The sequence below is a fragment of the Ursus maritimus genome, unplaced genomic scaffold (assembly GCF_017311325.1).
Source record: "Ursus maritimus isolate PB19 unplaced genomic scaffold, ASM1731132v1 scaffold_22, whole genome shotgun sequence".
In the NCBI taxonomy this organism is placed as follows: domain Eukaryota; kingdom Metazoa; phylum Chordata; class Mammalia; order Carnivora; family Ursidae; genus Ursus; species Ursus maritimus.
The window spans coordinates 24,743,801-24,759,411 of NW_024424675.1; the positions used below are offsets into that span (position 1 = coordinate 24,743,801).

Below are 15,611 nucleotides of genomic sequence, written 5' to 3' on the forward strand. Positions count from 1 at the left end.
ACCCAAGCTGAGGCCCTATTCTTTCTCCAGGGTGTGGTACATACTGTTGGGGGCTACATGCTCTATGTGGCCACGACCTTCAAGTACGTGTTTGACTTCCATGCGGAGGATGTGTTCTGGTGCACAGCAGACATTGGCTGGATCACCGGCCATTCCTATGTCACCTATGGGCCACTGGCCAATGGTGCCACCAGTGTTTTGGTGAGAAGGGAGCTGGGACCCATGGATACTTGGCCTACTTAGGGGTGGATAAGATGATCCTGGGTGACAGTTTCCCAAGGCCACTTGGTCTAGGGACCGGGGGAATTACACAATGACCTGTTCCCTGGAGAAAGAGGAATTCTGAGAGGGTTGTATATACTGACTGGGAGGGTCTTTTGACTTGTCTGTAAGGGAGTGAAGACATGGGTATGTCAGAAAGGGCAAAATACTGAGTCTGGGGGTATGATAGGGGAATTGAGGGACTGTTGGGAAGGACTGGGAATGACCAGCCTTCACTGGGGTCAGTTTGAGGGGATTCCCACATACCCGGATGTGAGCCGCCTGTGGAGCATCGTGGACAAGTACAAGGTGACCAAGTTCTACACAGCACCCACAGCTATCCGCCTGCTCATGAAGTTTGGAGATGAGCCTGTCACCCGGTGAGACCCCCTCCCCAGCTGCTGCCCCATGGGTGTCCCTCAGAGCTAGGTGCTAATCTTTTCCATTCCATTATTCCAGCTCCTTGGCTTAGAATAGTGGAGGGGGCAGAGGAGCCTGGGCACGTCTTTCTGGTTCCCAGTGGTACTCAGAGCCTTCCTTTCTTCCCGCTCCCCTGCCCAAGGCATAGCCGGGCATCCTTACAGGTGTTAGGTACAGTGGGTGAACCTATTAACCCTGAGGCCTGGCTGTGGTACCACCAGGTGGTAGGTGCCCAGCGCTGTTCCATCGTGGACACCTTCTGGCAGACAGAGACAGTGAGTAAAGGATTCAGAAGGCTGGGGCTGAGGGACAGTGTGGGAAGACTGACTCGAACCCCTGCTCTCTGACTTCCACAGGGTGGCCATATGCTGACCCCCCTCCCTGGTGCCACACCAATGAAGCCTGGTTCTGCTGTGAGTGAGGCTCCCTTGGCTGATCCTGGGCTAGACAGGAGTAAAGTCTCTGGGCCTAGGTAGAGGGTGGGGGACTAAACTAATATGTGTGAGGAACCTGGGGCTCTGAGGGTCCTTGGGAAAGGTAAAGAGTTGAGTCACAGTTGCCTCGTTCCTCTCCTTGAGTGCTGTCTCCTGTTTGCTTCTAGACCTTCCCGTTCTTTGGTGTAGCTCCTGCAATTTTGAATGAGTCTGGGGAAGAGTTGGAAGGTGAAGCTGAAGGTTACCTGGTGAGGTCCTGATCCTTGGATGTCTTTGAGGAGTTGGGAGGAAAGAGTACAGCAAGGGATGCTGTACTTTGCTTCAGAGTTTAGAACCTAATCTCTACTGGTAGGTGCTTGTGGCTAAAGCTCCATGGTTGAGGGTTTATCCTCTGCGAGACCCTGGAGAAAATTCTTCTGGTTGTTTAGCCTGCCTCTCTGCCTTTTGGTTCACTTTGGCTCTTAAGGGCTCTGCTCAAAGATTCCTGATGATGACTTTTTGGGTCTGGAAGACTTAGTGCTAACTCTTCCTTTGACAAACATTCTAGTGTGAAAGGAATCTTCATAACTTAGAAGATCATCCAGGCTCCAGAGTCAGCCTGCTTGTGTTCAGATCCTAGCTCTGCCTCTTCTGTGACCTCAGATAGGTTGCCTAACCCCTTTGAACCTAAATTGCATTTGTAAAATATAGTATTTTTGTCTTCCCAAGTTGCTGATCAATTAAATTAGATAATCCATTTGAAGGATTTAGCATAGAACCAAATAGTTAGTGTTTAACAAATGTTAGCTGTTGTGATTTTTATATTAGTACTTGTAGGAAGATCATCAGCCCCCACCCTCCATCTCACCTTACTTTTAGTAAGAGCAAGTTAGTAACAAGGACAGGACTTAAATCCACGCCTTTTGACTCAGCCTAGAATTTCATCCATCTCATCAATCTATGATCACAGGATGTTATTGATTGGGACAATAATTATTCACTTTTATGTGACTATTTTCATTTGTATCAAACTGGACTTGGTTTCCTGAGGAGACTCAAATTTACTAAATGCTTATCACTAACAAAACATTGTACTAGGCAGCTTCCACAAACCATTAATTGAAACCTCACAGTAACTTTGGGAGGTTAAGATTATTTTCTGTGGGGGCGCCTGGGTGGCACAGCAGTTGAGCGTCTGCCTTCGGCTCAGGGCGTGATCCCGGCGCTATGGGATTGAGCCCCACATCAGGGTCCTCCGCTATGAGCCTGCTTCTTCCTCTCCCACTCCCCCTGCTTGTGTTCCCTCTCTCGCTGGCTGTCTCTATCTCTGTCGAATAAATAAATAAAATCTTAAAAAAAAAGATTATTTTCTGTGATTTACAGAAGAGGATCTGAAGCTTAGAGATAGTAAAATTACTAACCTGAGGTCACACAGTAAGTAGCAGAGCCAGGATTCTCAGTCTGGATTGTCTATCTCCAAAGCCTGTACTTTGTCCTACTTCTCAGGAAGAACATTCAGGCCAATTCTCCTCAGGTTGGGCAAAACTGTGATTGCCCAGCCTGTGAGTGAGACAGCGTCTCCAGTCTTTCAGTGAGACAGTAGAGCCAATGTGACCACTGTGCCTTTCTCTCTCCCTAGGTGTTCAAGCAGCCCTGGCCAGGAATCATGCGCACAGTCTATGGGAACCATGAACGCTTTGAGGCCACCTACTTTAAGAAGTTCCCTGGTTACTATGTGACAGGAGATGGTAAGCCTTGGCTATCCCTTTCCCATATCTCCCACCTTGACATGTACCTTTCCCTTCCATTTTCAGGAAGAATTGGTTAGTGGTGAAGAAAAACAGAGAGGAATGTATTCTGTGTGTCAGTGTCTAATATCCAGGTAGAGCTATATAGAAGACTGTAGAGCAGGAATGAGTGTTGCATGGAGAGTCTCAGCATGGTACCACCTGACGTGATATATGACGAAAGAGGTTCTTGTTTCCACTGTTCCTGTGCTGAAAGAAATGGGGCATGTAGCAGCATGTATTACTATGTCATATACTTCCTTATGTCTGGAGCCTATGTTTGCCCATGACTCTGTCCACCAATCCATTCATCCATAGCTTTTTATTGAGCACGTACTATGTCTAGGCACTGATCTAAGGGGATATTAACATGAATAAGGTAAGCAAGGTCTCTGTTCACATGGGGCTTATATTCTAGTAAGGGGAGGCAGACAATAAATTCAGCAAACAAGTAAATAAGCTTATCTTGGTGACAAGTGCTATGAAGAAAAATAAATAGGGTAACAGCACAAAGAATGTCTGAAGGAATAGCCACCATACATGGGATGGTGAGAGAAGGCTTCTTTGAAGTGATATTTGACCAGAGACCTCCAGGGTGAGAAGGAAGCCAGGCATGGGAAAATCTGGAGTGAGTGTTCTGTGCAGAGACACCAGCTTGAAATGTCTGAGGAACAGACTGAAGCCTGTGTGGCTGATGTGTAGTGAGCAAAGAGAAGGATGTTACATGAAGTTGGAGAGGTAGATAATGTGGGGCCATGTGGGCCACAGTGAGGACTTTGGGTTTTATCCAGTGTACATTGGGGGAGACCTTTAGCGCTTGTAAGCAGAGAAGTGATAAGAACTGATTTATTGTTTAGAAAATAACTTTGATTTAAGGAGAATAGACTTTAGGTGGGTGTATTAATTATCTATTGCCATGGAAAAAATTACCCCCAAACTTGGCAGCTTAAAACAACAAATATTATCTCATACAGTTTCTGAGGATCAGGAATTTGTGAGTGGCTTTGCCAGTAGTTCTCATTCAGAATCTCTCATGGGTTGCAGTGAAGCTGTTGGTTGGGGCTGCAGTCATTTGAAGGCTTGAACCTGGAGGACACACTTACAAACTCACTCATGTGGCTGTTGGCAGGAACCCTCAGTTCTTCACCACGTGGGCTTCTCCATAGGGCTATTCATGACTTGGCAGCTGACTTCCCCCTGAGCAAATCATCTGAGAGAATGCCACAGTGTCTTCTAGAATCTAATTTCAGAAATGACATACCATCACTTCTGCCAAATTCTATTGATTGCACAGACTTACCCTAGTACAATGAGAAAGAGGACTACACAGGAGTCTGAATATCAGAAAATGGAAATCAGTGTAGCTATCTTGGAGCCCAGCTACCATGTGGACAAGTTTAGAAGCAGGAAGACTTCTTAGGGGGCGATTAGTGGGTGTAGCAGTTTCGTAATGTGGATCATGTATCCTACTGTGGGATAGTTATTACATTGTGCATTTCTTCTCCTTCCAGGCTGCCGGCGGGACCAGGATGGCTATTACTGGATCACTGGCAGGATCGATGACATGCTGAATGTATCTGGTGAGGGCCAGGGACCATTTTCCCTTCTTGTTAGCACTACTCTCCCAGCAAGTCCCAGCCAAAGCCTTCTGAGCGAGCCAGGACGTCCTCTAGACAAATCATGCTTGGAGTGCAGCATTCAGTTCTGGGTACAGGTTTTGGAGGAAGAGTGATAAACACTGGAATGTGCCTAGAGGAGGGGAACTGGGAGGCGGGGACAACTGAAGCAGGTCACCTGAGGAATGAATGAAGGGGCTTCCCCATCTGGCCAGACCAAGATGCAGAGATGAAACAAGGGTTGGGGTGGAGGCTGGGATCTCTCTCATGGCACTTGCTTTCCCTTGACAAGGACATCTGCTGAGCACAGCGGAGGTGGAGTCAGCACTCGTGGAACATGAGGCTATTGCAGAGGCAGCTGTGGTCGGCCACCCTCATCCTGTGAAGGGCGAATGTCTCTACTGCTTTGTCACCCTGTGCGATGGCTACACCTTCAGCCCCACCCTCACCGAGGAGCTCAAGAAGCAGAGTGAGGAGCCTCCCTGAGCAGGGACTATAGGGCCTGACCTGAGGACCCAGTTACCACAGCAAGTTGTTGGGGAGAGGCAAGAGCAAGCTGCAAACTACAGACAGATCCCAGGGGGCCTTAGGGGCTGATTGGCCTCTTCCCACTCAGTCTCCACTAGTCTCTCCACCAGGATACTAATGGCTGACATTTATAGAATTCTCTGTGCCACCACTAGGCTAAGTACTTTAAATGCATTAATCCATTTAATCCCTGTAATCACCCCTGTGAAATAGATCCTATTGTTACTCTAACCCTAAAGCTGAAGAAATTGAGGCTCAGAGAAGTTAAATCACTTGCCCAAGGCCATATTGCTAGTAAAGTGGGATTTAAACTCTAGCAGGCAGATTCTTAGAGTCTGAGTTCCATGAAGGTAGACTAAGATAAAATGAGATAGTAAAAGACAATGTGTTAAAAAGAGAGAAAGACGGCAATGACTCTAAGAACGACTCTTATGGGCAGGGCCTTGAAGAGGAAATAGGTGGGGAACAAAGCCATCTCTACCTTGGTTTTTGGGAGCCTGGCTAAGGGTACTGAAGAAATGCTTAATGATTTCTTGGTTACAGTTAGAGAAAAGATTGGCCCCATTGCCACTCCAGATTATATCCAGAATGCACCTGGCTTGCCTAAAACCCGCTCAGGTATGTTCAGAAACCTCAAGGGATTGGGTTTGGGATTGGCCAAGGTCTAGTGGTGGTGGAGTGTGTGTGGATGGAAGCCTTTTCGGCAGGGCTGGAGTGGGTCAGTGCTATTACCAGGTAATCAGAAGGCTGTGGTCCTCCAGGGAAAATCATGAGGCGGGTGCTTCGGAAGATTGCTCAGAATGACCACGACCTGGGGGACACGTCTACTGTGGCTGACCCAACTGTCATCTGCCAGCTGTTCAACCACCGATGCCTGACCATCCAATAAACAAGACCTTGCCCTTTACCCAGGCTTCCCCCTGCTTGGCTTTCCAAAGTTTTGCCCACCCTCCCTGCCCCATCCAGGAGTGCTGAGGGCCAGTGCTCACCCACACCACCTCCCTTGACCAGCTGTCTGGGACCGAGGACCAGCTTTGCCCTTGGGTGGAGGTAACTTCCTGTGGCTGCCAGATAGATGGGACATGGCCCAAGTTAGCCTCAGACTGCTGTGCCCCTAGACTGCAAGACCTCTTGGAGCCCAGAACAGGAGCCTGAAGGTCATGTCCCTTACCCAAGTTAAGTATGCGGAGGGCAAGTGAAGGTCTAGACTGAAGCAGGGAGGCAGCTCTGTAATCCTATGTCAGCTCTCTCAGGAAGTACCAGTACTTAGCTTGGGTATGCATTTGCCCTTAGTAATGCCTATTTGTGAGTCCCAAAACAATTAGTTATTATTATTTTTTAAATACTTTGCTGCTTCTGTCCTAGATCTGAATTCTTTTGTGCCAGATGGTGATGCTTGTCTGCCCATTTGCTTCAGGGGATGTGCAGACAGGCTGTTTCCAGAGGGTTTTCAGATTACTTGCTTCTTTGCTTGAATAAATGTGTTTTGTTCCTAGGGCCAGAAGAACTTGTCTTCCTTGTCCTCTGTTCCCACCCTTTCGTGAACAGTCCTGCCCATGAGACATTCTCAGATGAAACTCTTCTTTTCTTGCCCCAGTCATGCTCAGGCTCTGGTTGTAGGAATAAAGTCTGTGACCTTAAGAAGCCGGTGACTTGTTTTCTTAGGTATCTTACAGACTGTACACTTACTAGCTGCTCTGATTTGTGTGGGGGATGGGAAGGGGAGTGGTTTTCCTCAGGAATACCCCACTATCATCCTTCCAGAACTGTTGGTTTGGGCAGATCTAGGCAGGGCTTCACTCACAGGCCCTTTGGCAAACTCCTGAACTAAGCAGGAAAGCAACTGAAGCCAGTTCACACCTGTGATGTCCCACCACAGTTGCATTATTTCCTATGATCCTGTGGGAACATTAGTGAGTGACTAAGGATTGGAATTTCAGGGTTCTATCCTAGGGTCTGGGGCTAGGGAGACTCTGATTATAGCCAAATCATTTCCCCTGCTCTAATCCACTTTAAGTGTGCTGACCCAGGTTATAGCTCCTCCCCCACCAAATATATAAACCAAGGAATCACAGAATCAGCAATGTAGTTTTATTTAAGGCAGAGGTGGGGAAAAGCTATGCCCCTTCGCCCCCCTCCTCCTGCCTCTCAGTCCTGTCCTAGGTTAAACACTGGAACCTGCTGGAAAGGCTGACGGCCTGAGAGGAGGGTGGCAGGGTTATGGGCGCTTACCTCAAATCAGCTTCCTTTCAGCTATACCCACACTCCCAGGATTTAGGGGCCTCTAGATCTCACCTAAGGGAAACACAGCTTTTCTGGTCCTCAGATGGGAATGCTGGGGGAAGGTACTCAGCATTCACCCTTCTGTGGACTGAAGAGACCAGCCCTCCCAAGGTGCAGGGAGGGAAGGCCCTCAGAGGGGCTAGGAGAGGAATGACAAGTATGAGGGATAGATGGTCTCTTGAGCGAAGTCTGGGCAGGCCTGGCTGTGTCCTCACACAGGGTATGGGTTGTCCAGGACTGCCACTCCTGCTGCCACACCACCATCTGCATGCTCGATGGCTTTGGTTCGGAGCAGATGTCCCACATGCTTGTTCATCACAAGTGTCTTTCCCTGCCTACAGAAATGGGGGCAGGAGACACATAACTCCATTACCAAGACAGCCCCCACACCCAAGACCTTCCCTGGTCCCACCTGAGCAGTATATGAGTGACTGACTACACCCAAGTGCTAGGATTTTAGAATCAGATTTGGGTTTGCATCCTCGCTGGGAAATTACTAGCTCTGTGTTTTTGAGCAAGTCACTCAGCCTTTCTAAATATCAATTTCCTTAATTTAAAATAGAGATAATACCTCTCACTTTGCAAGATGGTCACGAGGATCAAATAAAGCAGGAAAAGCACTTAGCATGATGCCAGCCTCATATTTCATGTTCTGTAACTGTAAGTTTCCTTCTCTACCTCTCTCTCAAGATGGTTGTGGTAATAGCCAGGTTTGGGGGGAAGTGGCAGGCAGAGCTGCTGCAAGTGGTTAGAGGGAAAGATTAGAGAGAGAAGGCTATGGTCAGGAGCATGGTAGGATCTGGTATTCCTACCTTGCTTGATCTTAAAGTGCAGATTTTGCAGGAAGTGGTTTAAGGGACCAGAACTATTCCTTACAAATTCCCAAGTAATCTTCTCTTCCTGATTCTTTAGTGCTCAAATCCAAACCCAGGGCCCACTCAGCCTTTCAAAGGCACTGATTTTCCTCACCCCTCCCACCTTTCCCCAGAATCCCTGGTGGCCTGGAAACTGGACCCAAATTCTCTTCTTCCCTGGGGCCTCCTTCTAGTCTAGGGTCACTTTCTCATCCATCTTGATACTACTTATAGTTTCCTTACAAAGGAAACTACAAGTTAAAAAGTACTTCCTATCTGGGCTTCATTTGATAGCCCTGTGAGGTGGGCAGGTCTTGGGTCCTTGGCTTCATTTATTAGTTAAGGAAACAGGTAACATGGCTAGGGACTGGCAGAGCTGGGACTGAAGCCCAGGATTCCTGTTCCCTGTCCTTTGCTTCCTCCAGGCTCGCTTGGCTGACCCTCTGACAAGAAGGAGACCCTCTTGACTGGCTTACCTGACATAAACCCCAAAGATGCCCAGCTCTGAGATGCACTGGACCACTCGGACAGGGCTGCCAGGCCGTAGCAGGCAATTTCCAAAAGGCTCAGGTTCGATCTTTTCCATGAGGATGTAGGAGGCCCTCTCCTCACTGTCCTTCAGCCGCTCCAGGGCCTGCACCATCTCCTCCCCATATAGGTTGTTACCTGCAATGGCAGTGGCCAGTGACCCTGGACCCTCTGCATACCTTCTCCACTCTATGCCCCTTCCCCTTCTGTGGTCAAGTCAGCAGCCTCAGTTCCTGACACCAGCTCAGTGACCTGGCTCCCAAGGAGGGAACGTCACTTTAACAGGCAAGCCCTTACTCACACAAGCAAACACACCTTTCGCCACACCATTCTGCCCTGGTTCTCCTCCTGCCTGTCTATGGCTTTCCTTAGCCTCCTTGACTGGCTCCTGCTCCTCTTAACTGTTGGGATTCCCAAGGAATCCATCTGCCACCCTTGTTAACAGTCTGTACTCCACAATGTCATAGCCCTACCCCAGGCCTCTGCATTGCTCTTCTGGATAATTATACCAGCCTCTTCTATGGTCCCTGTTACCAAGGTCTCCCCTCATCCAGCGCAAGCTCTACTATGGCTGAAACATGGATCCCGGATCAATTGTGTGTCCCTTCCCTCCTTAAAACTCTCTAATGGATTCCCAGTACCCTCAGGATAAAATCCAATTTCCCACATATTTTCAATGTCCCTTGTAATGATGTCCCAAACCATCTTCTCTAGCCCAAATCCCTGCCTCCTCCCATCTCCCATGCTGCACTCCAGCCTTACCAATTACTCATTAATCTCCAAACATACACTTCCATGGACCGGTGCCTCTACTTGCAGCCGCTCCTTCTATATGGAATGCCTTCCCTCCTTTCCCACCTGGTAAATTCCTACTTATCCTTTAAGACCAAGATCAGAACTCATCTTTGTGTCTGTGAAGTGGACATGATCCCTGCCCTCAAGGAGTTCAAACCAGGCAGGAAGACATCCAACCTCCTGATATGCCCTATCCTACTTCCCCACAATCAAGCCACAGGCACCTCAGACTAAACTTGTCCAAACCCTCTAGTTATGGTTAATCAGGTTCCCCTGTGCTCAAAAGCACTTGATCACAGAGTCTCCTGGGAGATTGTCCAAGATGAGGGCCTGTGTCAGTTCCTCCTGTATCTCCCAGAGTCTGGGACTGTGCCCATAGCAAGTGCCAATTGGCATTGGTAACAGCCTGCTAGCCCCCTTCCACTGAGCAGCCCTACAAAGGGGAAAGCACCTACCTCCACCCTCTCTCTGGGGCTTCAGGACGAACTGGCTAGGGGCAGCAAGGGCCTCAGCAATGGCCTGGTCCCCTTCTTCACCCTGGCAGGAGGCAAGAAAGCAGTCACCAGCAGTTTTAGGCCAGAGGCAGGAGCTGCGGTCCTGCTGGTCATACAGAGCAGGATCAGAGGAAGAGCAGGAAAGGGAGGAGTGATGGCCCCCTCAGACCAGATGCTACTATCTGGATGTGACCCCCAACAAACCCCTAAAGCGCAAGTACAATGAGAGCAAGATTTCTCTGGCAACAGTTCAGGGCTCCTCAGCAGGAGGCCTGGAAAGCCCATATAGATATTCCCCAATTCTTGCTGTCCACCTCAGCTACTTCCCCTTTCCACCTCTTACCCCCATCTCCCCCTTTGCAGACAGAGCTTACAATGGAGTCCAGCCCCCTTCCCCAGGGCTCTAGGGGTTCTCACAGAGCATTGTTGACCCAAGTCTAGCCCACTACCAGCTCCAGCCTCCCCAACACATTGAGTTCTGGTTCCTGCCACCTGGAAAGCCTGTGGTAGGAGAAAGAGGCTACCCACACACCATGTCCAGTGAGTAGAGGCCAGCAAAGGTGGCATGGAGGCGGGCCACAGTCTCAGGTTGGCCAGGGAGCAACATCTCCAGTACGCCCATTCTGCTCAGCTCCTGCTGCACCTTCTTAGTCCCAGCCAGCTGGGTGGCAATATCCGGGCACTTGACAGCACGTGACCTCTCCAGCAGCAGGCGTGCTTCCCAGTTCTGCAGAGGGAAGAAAACAAAAGGAATTCTACTTTATTTCCCTTTGGCTGACCTCTACTGAGCATCCATCAGGTGCCAGGTATCATGCTGTCTATCTTCACATTCATTATCTCCCAGGGTCACTGCAACATCTTTGTGAGGCAGATGTGGATTCTTCCAGTATATAGGATTCTCGCCCTCAGGGAACTCACAGTTTAGCACAATGGTACATGACTGTAATTAAAAGGGAAATAACAAAAGGTATGAGGGTATAGAAAAATGGATGAAGAGGTTTGAAAGAGGTGGGACACTTGTGTATGAGTTCAGCTTCCTACTGTACTCCAGATAAAATCCAAACTCAAGACCTTCAGGATCTGCCTCCTGTCCCTCTTTCAACCATGTCAATTTCTTAACATCCCTCCATCCCACTCTCATAATCCAGCCACACAGGCCAAACACACAAACGTCATTTCCACCTTTGTGTTTGCTGCTTTCCCCTCTGCCTGGAATTCTTTTCCTTTTGGTTTTTCCAGTGGATGGTTGGAACCTTCTCATCCCTAAGTCTCAGCCCAAATTACCCTATTTAATATGGGCTTCCCCATAATTCTCTACCTTTTCACCCTATTATTATTATTTTTTTTTATTAATAATGATTTTTTATTATATTATGTTAGTCACCATACAGTACATCCCCAGTTTTCGATGTAAGGCTCGATGATTCATTAGTTGTGTATAACACCCAGTGCACCATGCAATATGTGCCCTCCTTACTACCCATCACCGGTCTATCCCCTTCCCCCACCCCCCTCCCCTCTGTAGCCCTCAGTTTGTTTCTCATAGTCCATAGTCTCTCATGTTTCATTCCCCCTTCTGATTACCCCCCCTTTCTTTATCCCTTTCTTCCCCTACTGATCATTCTAGTTCTTATGTTCCATAGATGAGAGAAATCATATGATAGTTACCCTATTATTTTATTCAAAGAGTTTCCCTCAACTAGAAAAAAATTTTTTTTTAAATTTTTGCTTACTTTCTGATGACTATCTATCTCCCTGACCAAAATGTGAGCTCTGGCTTGTCTGTCTTATTTCCTATTGTATCCCCAGTGTCTGAAACACAGTGCTTGGAGCTTTGTAAATGCTCAATAATTATTTGTTATTGTTGTTTAATGAAGTGAAATCTGAGTAGTCAGGTCAGACTCAATAGGGAAGGCGTACTCATAATGAGTAAAGGCCTGCAGGTGCATAAGCACAGGATAGATGTGCTGTGGAATTTGGGGCATGAGAGGCAGGTAAACAGCAGAGGACCATGCCTCCCAGCTCTAGTACCCATTCTGACAGTGGGGGGATAGCCTGTCCTTGACTCCAGACCACATCAAACTGCCCACAGCAGGATAAAGGCCTGAGAAACAACACCCACCCCCACCCATGCTGTGCTCCGCTTGATATAACCAGTCCACCTGCAGCACCTTTGCCTGGTCTTCACCAATGATCTCAGCCACCTTTGATGTTCCAGGCAGAGTTACAAGTGCCTAGAACATCAGAGATAAACCCAGAGAAGTATTCCATTATGTTAGAACCAGGGAAGCAAAATTCAGAGATGAGCAGGGACTTTCCCTAGGTCACCTAGCAAGTCATTGAGCCTAGCAGATTTAATCTTCATATTCTAAACCTGGTCTGAGTTTCTCAATTCCCTAAAAATGTCCTCTTCCTCATGCACAAATTTCTTTCCCTGTTAGCTCAACCTCTTCTCTTTTTTTAAAGTTTTCTTTGGCCCTTTCCCCCAACCCGTCTGTCCTGGAGTCTGGATCCATTTCCCCATTGGACAGTTTTTGTTTTCTCTAGTCAGCAACTTCCCCCCACTCCTAATCACTTTCTAGAGGAAAGGACCTTCTACACAGCTTCCACCTCTATGGAGCTGCTCCCTATATAACTGGGCCTTAGGGAGAATCCCATACTCAAAGAATTAGAGATCTGGAAGGAGCTCCCTCAATTTTTGAGTATAGTTTCCTCTGCTTACAGAAATTGAGCCCAGAAAGGGTCTGGAACTTGCCTATGGTCACAGACAAGCAGAGTCAAAGGCTTATGATCCCCAGCATACTGCTCATGGTATCTTCTGACTTATTTCTCTGAAGTGAAAGCAGAGCTTCTTAGCTTCTCCATGCTGTGGATTAGGGGCAGGGGGAGAATAATGATATACTGGAATGCCTCTGGATTCTCTGGACTGAGAATCAGAAAGCCTGGGAATTTGTGGGATCTTTCTTAGGCAAGCCTCTGCATCTCTCCAAACCTTAGTTTCTCTATCTGTATAATGGGGATAATTATACACCATACATGGTGGTTGTAAGGATTAATGAAATAATGGATGTGGAAAGTAATTTTGAAGCTATATGGTATGACAGCAAGATAAAGTGATATCATCATTACTGTCATTAACATGAATGGACAGAAAAACTTTCTGACGTAGATAAAAGAGAAGTAAGAGTTGGCAGGAAGAAAATGGTCAGTGGTACAGTGGAACTGGTTTTCCAACACTGTGTCCAGAAATGTTAAGTTGGGTAGCTTGAAATTGGCCATGATGGGAGTACACCACAGAAATCAGCAAATGCTGCAAACTGGGGCTCTCCCCCTGAGAAACATGACTGTTAAACATTTGCCAGGATATCCCTAGAAACAGTACGAATGGTTGAAGCAACATGGATTCCTGAGGATTTAGATTCTAGAAGACAGTGTGTTTGTAGAGAATGAGAGGTAGAAAAAAGCTTACGGGAGAATAGGAGGTTCCACCAGTAATTTCCCTGAGGATCACCGAGGCCAGGGCTCAGGGAAAAACCCAGGTTGTTGTGATGCCTGAGCTGGGTCTCTGAGGAACAATGGTAGGTCTTATGAGGCAGAGAATGGTCTAACAGAATACCAACCTGTGGACTGTACTGACTCGGCATGTAGCCATCCCGGAAGTAAACCACAGCAACTTCCTGGCCGTCCCTAGAACACAAGATGGAGAAAGCTGCTGTGTTAAATTATAACTGATATGTTCAGTGGTTCAGTGTATTTTAGGGTACATCAAAATGAGTTTGGCTTCTTTCAAAGTCAGTCTGCACAGGTTGCCCAGACTGGGGTTCACTGGAAGCAATGAAAGTAGCTACCTATACCACCACTTTTTCCACTAAAACATGAAGATATGTAGTAAGGAATGCTTTAGAATATTCCAGATCTAGAGTCATTCTAGGAAGGCCAGAGGGAAACAAGAAGGCAACTAGAATCAAACCAGATAAATAAATTTTGAAAAAGGGCTAAAATTTACTGAGCCTCGGAATCATATTGCCATGCCTAGCAAAACACACTTATACTACTTAAAATAGCTGTAATGGGTATTTAGGAGGGCACATATTGCATGGTGCACTGGGTGTTATATGCAAATAATGAATCATGGAACACTACATCAAAAACTAAGGATATACTGTATGGTGACTAACATAACATAATAAAAAATTATTATTAAAAAAAAAAGAAACCAGGCTGAGATTCTTTGAAATGGTAGGTGTGAGGGTCTGCAGATGTAAAATTATGAGTCTAGTCAAGACACAGACTGCCTTGAGTCGAGACCAGAGGCCAAACTCGGGATCTGACAAGATGGCCGGGCTGCCCCGAGGATTATCAAGGAAACCCAGCGTTTGCTGGCAGAACCAGTTCCTGGCATTAAAGCAGAACCAGATGAGAACAATGCCCATAATTTTCATGTGGTCATTGCTGGCCCCCAAGATTCCCCCTTTGAGGGAGGGACTTTTAAACTTGAACTATTCTTACCAGAATACCCGACAGCAGCCCCTAAAGTATGTTTCATGACTAAAATTGATCATCCTAATGTAGATAAGTTGGGAAAAATACGTTTAGATATTTTGAAAGATCAGTGTTCCCCAGCACTGCAGATCTGCACAGCTCCACTATCAATCCAGGCTTTGTTAAGTGCTCCCAGTCCGGATGATCCATTAGCAAATGATGTAGCAGAGCAGTGGAAGACCACCGAAGCCCAAGCCACTGAGCTAGAGCATGGACTAGGCTATATGCCAGGAATAATATTTAAAAGCGATCTGATCATCAGGTGTGCATCACTTCTCCTGTTCTGCCAAGACTTCTTCCTTTTTTTTTGTTTGCATTTAATGGACACAGTCTTAGAAACACTACAGAATAAAAGCCCAGACACCTTCAGTCCTTTGGTGATTAAATGCAAATTATCTACAATTAAAAGACAAATCTATGTCTTGTCTTGATTCATTGCTGTAAAGCATGAGCAGAGACTAGAAGTACCATCTGGATTGTTGTGAAACATTTAAAAGCAGTGGCCCCCTCTGCTTTTATTCATTTCTCCCAACATGGTTTAAGTATAAAGCACTGGGAATGAAGGTAGTTGTCAGGGTTAGCTGCAGGGGTATGAATGTTTTTCTTCCTTCCTTTCTTTCTTTTTTTTTTTTTAAGGGGGAGAGGTAGTTTTATTTTCATTTTATGGGCTCCTTTCCCCCTTTTTATGGTGATCTAATTGCATTGGTTAGAAGCAGCTAACCAGTTCTTTAGCATATGCTCTCTAGCCAAGTCCAACTTTATTTAGATGCTGTAGATGGACAAGCTTGACTGTCAGAACCAATATGGGAAAATTAAACAAACATCACAGCCCTCACTAATAACTTTGTGACTTTGCTGTCAAGTGTAGAATTCCTCCTTCAAGAAAAAGCTTCTGACTATTTTGTATGGCTTGTCTGGAAACTTCTGTAAATCTTACATTTTAGTAAAACAAATTTTGTTATTCTTTTTTTTTTTTTAAGATTTTATTTATTTATTCGACAGAGATAGAGACAGCCAGCAAGAGAGGGAACACAAGCAGGGGGAGTGGGAGAGGAAGAAGCAGGCTCATAGCGGAGGAGCCTGATGTGGG

At 46.8% G+C, this 15,611-nt stretch overlaps 2 protein-coding genes and 1 pseudogene across 8 annotated transcripts in view; 2 read left to right on the top strand and 1 right to left on the bottom strand.

The window, feature by feature from the left end:
* The window catches only part of ACSS2 (acyl-CoA synthetase short chain family member 2), a 45,805-nt gene extending 39,136 nt beyond the window's left edge, over nucleotides 1-6,669 (top strand). For all 3 annotated transcript variants that reach the window (XM_040638216.1, XM_008698167.2, XM_008698168.2), the window contains 10 exons: nucleotides 31-201; nucleotides 508-641; nucleotides 824-956; nucleotides 1,038-1,094; nucleotides 1,283-1,363; nucleotides 2,734-2,842; nucleotides 4,393-4,461; nucleotides 4,790-4,966; nucleotides 5,569-5,643; nucleotides 5,787-6,669. In XM_040638216.1, coding sequence (XP_040494150.1) covers nucleotides 31-201; nucleotides 508-641; nucleotides 824-956; nucleotides 1,038-1,094; nucleotides 1,283-1,363; nucleotides 2,734-2,842; nucleotides 4,393-4,461; nucleotides 4,790-4,966; nucleotides 5,569-5,643; nucleotides 5,787-5,914 — 1,134 coding nt within the window. In that variant the 3' untranslated portion in view covers nucleotides 5,915-6,669. The remainder of the gene's footprint in view (nucleotides 1-30; nucleotides 202-507; nucleotides 642-823; nucleotides 957-1,037; nucleotides 1,095-1,282; nucleotides 1,364-2,733; nucleotides 2,843-4,392; nucleotides 4,462-4,789; nucleotides 4,967-5,568; nucleotides 5,644-5,786) is intronic.
* GSS (glutathione synthetase) overlaps nucleotides 1-15,611 on the bottom strand; it is a 46,760-nt gene that overhangs the window by 12,275 nt on the left and 18,874 nt on the right. For 4 of the 5 annotated variants that reach the window (XM_008698166.2, XM_040638217.1, XM_040638219.1 and 1 more), the window contains 5 exons: nucleotides 13,600-13,666; nucleotides 10,512-10,706; nucleotides 9,941-10,022; nucleotides 8,639-8,828; nucleotides 7,095-7,643 (listed from right to left, as the gene is read on the bottom strand). In XM_008698166.2, coding sequence (XP_008696388.2) covers nucleotides 7,520-7,643; nucleotides 8,639-8,828; nucleotides 9,941-10,022; nucleotides 10,512-10,706; nucleotides 13,600-13,666 — 658 coding nt within the window. In that variant the 3' untranslated portion in view covers nucleotides 7,095-7,519. Of the gene's footprint in view, nucleotides 1-7,094; nucleotides 7,644-8,638; nucleotides 8,829-9,940; nucleotides 10,023-10,511; nucleotides 10,707-13,599; nucleotides 13,667-15,611 lie in introns of those variants that run through there. The other variant, XM_040638220.1, reaches the window with a different exon arrangement.
* LOC103669811 lies at nucleotides 13,673-15,487 on the top strand (annotated as a pseudogene).